Below are 6,610 nucleotides of genomic sequence, written 5' to 3'. Positions count from 1 at the left end.
CCTGAAAGCAGCTTTGATATCCTGCTGCAAGGATTCCAACTGGTTTACTCAGCTGCCCTGGGTCCTCCTGGGACTAAGGACCACTCCTAAAGACGCCCTCGACGTCTCGGCAGCTGAAATGGTGTATGGCGACCCGTTGGTCGTCCCTGCCGAATTTTTTCCTTCTACAACCTCCTCCGACGATCTCCAGCGCATACGTTACGTCGTGGAAAAATTTACTCCATGCCGCCAGACTTACAAGCCCCTAGCGAAGCATCACATACCGACAGACTTGCACTCTGCAAGGTACATCTTCCTGCGCAACGACACTAGCAAGCCACCGTTAACATCCCCTTACACGGACCCTTTCCTTGTGATCCGACGCAGTCCAAAAGCATTCCTACTAAACATTCGTGGCAAAGAAGACTGGGTCTCCATTGATCGTCTAAAACCTGCTAATCTCCTGCCAGATGACCCTTCTACAGTTCACCTCTCTGGATCAGGGCGCCCTATTTAACATGTACAGTATGTCATTTTTAGGGGGGGGGGGTTACCCATGTACCAACCATGTGTCACACGCTCGTACATAGTAACGACATTTCATTTTGTGTATATATTATGCTTGTATCTTCGCTCTCCCCTCGCACTAAAAAGAACCTGAAATAATGTATGTTTTTCTCACCGTTAACTGTTAACCGATGCGGTGTCGGTTGAACAAGAAATTTCCTGTTGCATTGAGTTTTTGTATATAAAGGAGAGTGTTCTGTAAGAAAGTTACTCAGTTGCTTTCATCCTGCTTTTGAGTCACAACCTTTTCTCGGCTCGTCACAATTGTCTCATGACCGGTCCATCGTTAACGGAGAAATTATTGGATTTGTTAGTCAGGTTTAGAATGAATAAATTTGCCTGCATAGAACTGATATTGAGAAGGCCTTTTTGCAGATTGGATTGCAACAGCATCACAGAGACTTTACTAGATTTTTGTGGTTAGAAGATCCATTTGACAAAAATAGTAGAGTAAAAACATATAGGTTTAAATCAGTTCTCTTTGGGGCTACTTGCAGCCCTTTTTTTATTGCAGATAACCTTACAGTATCATTTTCAAATATCACATTCACCCTATTCAGGTGTTTTATTATCTAGTTTTTATGTGGATAGTTTTCAGCATAATGCTGATGATGAATAGCAGTTAGTGGAGTCATATGATGTGGCCAATACTGAAATGAGTAAGGCAGGAATGAATCTGAGACAATGGAACAGTAATTCAAAATTACTTAAGGATCATATAAACCAGAGTACAGAGGAGTCATTGGAATTTCCACTTGTTTACAAAATATTAGGTTTAAATTGGGAACTTTCAAGTGATTTATTATTTGTAAATCTGTGTAAATTTGAAACATTACAATATGTTCCGAAGAGACAATTACTGTCTCTTGTATGTTCTTGTTTTGACCCATTGGGTATGTGTGTGCCTATTTTGATTAAAGGGAAGATATTAATTCAAGAAGCATGGAAAGAAAGTATTGATTGGGATGTAAAATTACCACCTTCATTTCTTGACAGATGGAATACTTTGGCTTGTGAATTATCAGAGCTCCAAACCTTCAAATTTCCTAGATGTATCTGTTGGATGGGAGACTCTTATAGACTTCATGTTTTTGTAGATGCCAGTACTACTGCCTATGGTGCAGTTTGTTATCTCAGTAATAATAATCAATCTAATTTTGTTGCTAGCAAGGCCAGAGTAACCCCACTGAAAACTTGTAGTGTATCTCAGTTAGAACTTACGGCATTAAAGCTAGGTGATCAATTTGCATGCTGTATCAGAGACCTTTTTAATCGTTTCTTTATTGAAGAAGTCATAATTTGGTCAGACTCAGAAGTTGCTCTCCAATGGCTTAAAGATAATAAATGTACAATTACCTATGTATAAAATAGAGTAGCTTAAATAAAGGAAATAGGATCCTCTTTCAAGTTTTTACATGTATCTACCAAAGAGAACCCTGCAGATCTCCTAACAAGGGGTATTAGTATTGCTCAGTTTCGTAAGTCTTGTTTATGGAGACCCATGGACCTTCATGGTTATCCCGTCCTGAACAATGGCCTGAAAAGAGATTTTTAGTAATGATTTGTGAAATTGTTTCAGAGATTGTTCCTGAAGTGCCTATTCCAGAACCTATTTTTGATTATAGTAACTATACATCGCTTAGGAAGTTGTTGAATGTTACTAGAATTGTTTATAATTTCATTATATGTGTTAAATCTGGTATTATATTAATCGATCCTCTTGTGTATTGGATCAGATATTTTCAAGATACACATTATCCCAGAATTTGTGCCTTCCTTAGGAAGGAATTGAACAATCTTGAGCAAGATAAACTGCAATTTATTAAAGATATAGGTCTCTACTATGATGAGTCTACTGGTCTTATTCATAGTCGTGGTAGACAGCACCATTCTAAATTAGACCAGAGTACCAAATTTCCTATCTTAATACCTTCCAAGAGTCATTTAACTAAACTTTTAATTGATTTTGCTCATGAAAAAGATCTACATGGTGGAGTTAAAGAAACTTTGTCTTATCTTCGCAGACAATATTGGATACCAAAGGTGACATCAACCATTAAGAAGTTCTTAAGACATTGTGTAAATTGTAAGAGAATTGAAGGTAGGAGATTTGATTACCCTGGTCCTCCTCCGCTTCCAGCTGTAAGAGTTCAATTTACACGACCATTTTTTTCATACTGGTATTAATTTTTCAGGTCCCATTACCATAACCAAAACTGAAGATGGTAAACCTCATAAATATTATATAGTACTTTTTACATGTACTGCATCAAGACTAGATCATTTAGAGTTAGCATCTAACATGAGAGCATTAACGTTCATTAATATTTTTAGACGATTTTGTGCTATCTATTCTGCCCCTGTCTCTGTGATTTCTGACAATGGGAGTAATTTTTTGGCCAGTGCCAAATTTTTTTATCAATTGTTGATGCAAAGAGATGTAAAGGAATATATGGCTGTTAATAATATACAAAGGAAGTTCATGGCACCCTGTGCTCCTTGGCAGGGTGGATTTTATGAACGCCTCATTGAACTAACCAAGTCCTCTCTAAAAAAGGTGCTGTTCAAGAAAAGAGTTAATGCAGATGAATTAGAAACTGTGTTGAAGGAAATTCAGCGTAAATTGAATAATCGTCCCTTAACTTACATACTGTAGATGCAGAAACTCCCATCGAACCTCTTGCCCCAATTCATTTATGGTGTGATAGGATCATAAATCCTATGCCATCAGTAATGCTAAACAGTATGACAATATCTTTTCTTTCATAATGACAATATTTACATTATTCTGTTCTACTCAAAATCTGATCCACCTAAGAAGGGACTATTTACGAAATAAGAACATTGAAGAAACTTAAAACTGTTGGTATAACATTTCTTTTAAAGTGGGCTTACGGTTTTTAAGTCTGCAACAAACATACTTTACCCCTTACCAGGTATTTATTTCACAGTTTAGATGAAGAAAGGCAAATCATGACTCAAAAAACCATGCTTAAATTGCTCAACCTGCATTAAAGTAACAGAAGAGTCTTATTGACGAGTATTTTTCATTTTGGAATTATCTGGGGATGATATCCAAAATAAAGTATTCAATATATTTTTGTGTGAAAATTATTCGACTGACCTTCTCAGCATTGTAAGGTATGTGAAAGAGACACTTATTGATTTGCCTCACCCCCTTTTACTAGTTGCCTAATGGAAATGTTATCCTCCATCTTATCCGAGTAACATTAATTCTTTTTATTTTATTGTGTAGTTGAATTATCCAACTTTCCTCCACAATATCCGTAGGTGGGAAACCCACCGTAACTTCAGCTACTGAGGAAATTTACAAATCTGGAATAAGTATTCTATCCACTGATGCTGGGTATATATGGTCTCCAGCACTAACGAAGATTTAACATACGCTTTGAGGAAGATCCTCTCACTCGGATTTTATCAAGAAAATATACCCACGGCGGGTCTTTTGGAATATGACTTTCAAAGAAAGAGGGTGCTACTAAAGTTTACAAAGAGACAGGAAACTGAAGAGGCAATTTATCGAAAAGGACCTATTCACGCCATCAAATTAATATTTGGGAACAGAATAGGAGCTACATTAGGATTCAATTCAGACAAGCCTTATCAAATTTTTGAAACATATCCAGGTAATCCTCTAATCAAAACTCATAATTTGCTCGCTCCTTTTCCCCCTTCCCCCACATCGGGGGTGGACTTTATCCTCGTTTATTCGGATATTGTTGAAAGATCCTATTTCGGGGGTAAAAAAGTTAATATATTGGATACTTTTAGTAGGTGGGTCAGTAAAACGAGAGGTTATCATAATTATGTATATTACCCCTTAGGGACAAAGGAATTGGATTCACTATCCATTTGCCTGACCGACCAAGAAGGAAGGGAGATACACTTTCGTGAGGATGCCAGCACAATATGTATCCTTCATATTAGACCAAGGCAGAAAATTATATAAAAGCTGCTACATCCCACACAAAACGTTTATTCAAGAGTGTTCCACCATGTGGGTTACTTTTCTTTCCCGTCTCCTGAGGAGTTTAGCATCATATTCGCTAGTCCCCCCATAAAATTCTTGCGTGGAGGGCTTTTAAGGGATACTGAGGTTTTTAGAGCCCCAAGACGTTCCCAGCAAGGGAGTGGGCTTTTCAGTCTATTAGCTGGACTCGCTAAAAGGGTTGCGCCCTTTTTGGCATAGGCGGTCCTGCCCTCAGCCCTTGAATTTGGGCAAAATGTCATGGGAGATTTACAACAGGGGACAAGAGATTTCAAATCAAGCCTTAAACAGAGAGGGTTGGAGGTGCTAAAATCAAGAGATTGACGTATTGTTACTGGCAAAGGGAAGAAAAGGAAAAATGTCAAAAGAAATGGGAAGAAAAGAGTAAATAAAAAGAAAATCTCATCTCGTAGGAATATAGGATATAAAGACGTGTTTAGTACAATGTGATTTAGTTCTGGTAAATAGGTATTAGAGTAAAGTCATTCAACATGGCATCGGCGGCACCGAGAATAGCAAGTCTTGTAGGGAGCGAACTCCCAACCGCAAAATACACTGCTGGGGTGGTGGATGCTTTTCCCAGGCCTAATCGTTTACGGGTGTTGGAAGCTTCTGTGGTTGATCGGCAAACGTGTTTTATTTGCCCAACAAATCTTACACATCCTTCGCATCAATGGCGTAGAAGGAACACTAATTGATTTAGCCAGTTTGGCTATTGAACTACATTTAAAAGTCACGGCCCCCGATGGGAGCATGTTGGGGGATGGTGTAGATGTTGTATTTGTCAATGCTTTGGCAAATACAATCTTCAAGTCAAGCCAAGTTTATAGTGGTGAACGGCTCGTAGAATCAAATCCCCATTTCAATTATTGGTCTTTCATAAAGTTACTAGCTACTGCAAAGTCTCACACCGTCAAAACAGTCGGACGGCTAGGATATCTTTTCCGAGATTACAAGGGAACATCAATTTCAAACGTTTTACCAGACGATTATTTTACCAAATTGAACAAATTGGAAAATAGGTGGGTTGCTAAAGGTAAAAGTGAAGGATTGCATCTTATGCATCCACTTATGCTCGATATGGCTTCAGTAGATGAATATTTGATGGATAATATCGACGTTCGTATCAAGTTGGGATTAGCCCCAAATGCGTGGTTCATTAATTCCACCGCACAGGCAGAGGAATTTCGATTTCATCGATTCTAGAAGAAGCCAGGCTCCATAATGATAAAATCATCCCACGGCCCCCGGCTTTACTCGCCCTTCATCAGGCACTTTCAAATCCCAACAGTATGGTGGAAACTGTCTTTAATAAAACACTTTTCAGGACATACGCGCTAGCCCCTAATCAGACACAGGCAACGATGGAATTACCTCTCAATAAGGTTATACCGGAAAAGTTATACCTCACAATTTTTAATATGGAAAGTTTCAATGGTGTTCTGAATAGGAATCCCATTTATTTTCGTCATAATAATCTTAAACACATAGGGGTCACACTGAATGGTTCCACTTTGTACGACATAAACTCTCAATTCCCCGAAAATTATTCTTATCTTTACTATGAGACATTAAAATCTTTAGGCGTAACTTATGATCACCTAATTCATTATGATTGCTACGACCGAGGTCGGGCAGTCATCGCGTTTAATTTCAAACCTGAAATGGCATCGATGGATACACTCGAAGTAGAGAAAAATGGGGATTTGAGAATCCATTTAACTTTTGATAGGCAAGTCAACGAGAATAGAATTATTTCATTGTTTGGAGAAACCAAGGGAGTGATAACCACCGATCAAACCCGACATGTATATTGCGATGTCAGGGCATAATCAATAAAAGTTTTCCCACCGCTTTTAAGCGTGCAAAATGTTTGCGATTCAAATGAATGTTTTTAGTGTAAGTTTTTTTCCCACTAAATGCTATGTCATTATTCACGCAATGTTATTTTGGATGTATGCTTCCTATAATAAAAGAAACTAGGTGCTACTATAGCGTGAGGTCTACCACAATATAGCGTGAGATCTACCTCCCGTTAGTACTATAAGGTGAGGT

At 38.2% G+C, this 6,610-nt stretch overlaps 2 protein-coding genes across 2 annotated transcripts; both read left to right on the top strand.

Annotated features, from left to right (window-relative positions):
* The first annotated feature begins 2,103 nt into the window (after nucleotides 1-2,103).
* On the top strand, nucleotides 2,104-3,202 carry LOC137649390 (uncharacterized). The gene is made up of 2 exons (XM_068382374.1): nucleotides 2,104-2,647; nucleotides 2,742-3,202. The coding sequence occupies exons 1-2, from the start codon at nucleotides 2,104-2,106 to the stop codon at nucleotides 3,200-3,202; spliced, it is 1,005 nt and encodes a 334-aa protein (XP_068238475.1).
* A 2,106-nt stretch (nucleotides 3,203-5,308) lies between these two features.
* LOC137649389 (uncharacterized) lies at nucleotides 5,309-6,387 on the top strand. The gene is made up of 2 exons (XM_068382373.1): nucleotides 5,309-5,731; nucleotides 5,941-6,387. The coding sequence occupies exons 1-2, from the start codon at nucleotides 5,309-5,311 to the stop codon at nucleotides 6,385-6,387; spliced, it is 870 nt and encodes a 289-aa protein (XP_068238474.1).
* Nucleotides 6,388-6,610: the final 223 nt, after the last annotated feature.

The sequence above is a fragment of the Palaemon carinicauda genome, chromosome 11 (assembly GCF_036898095.1).
Source record: "Palaemon carinicauda isolate YSFRI2023 chromosome 11, ASM3689809v2, whole genome shotgun sequence".
NCBI lineage: Eukaryota > Metazoa > Arthropoda > Malacostraca > Decapoda > Palaemonidae > Palaemon > Palaemon carinicauda.
This window is presented reverse-complemented; position numbering and strand designations above follow the sequence as displayed.

Bases quoted from the DNA above. Each gene is read 5' to 3' on its own strand.
- LOC137649389 (XM_068382373.1), top strand. From the start codon at position 5,309: ATGTTGGGGGATGGTGTAGATGTTGTATTTGTCAATGCTTTGGCAAAT. The intron at 5,732-5,940 runs GCAGAGGAATTT...CCTCTCAATAAG, and splicing joins TCATTAATTCCACCGCACAG to GTTATACCGGAAAAGTTATA.
- LOC137649390 (XM_068382374.1), top strand. From the start codon at position 2,104: ATGATTTGTGAAATTGTTTCAGAGATTGTTCCTGAAGTGCCTATTCCA. The intron at 2,648-2,741 runs GTAGGAGATTTG...TTAATTTTTCAG, and splicing joins AAATTGTAAGAGAATTGAAG to GTCCCATTACCATAACCAAA.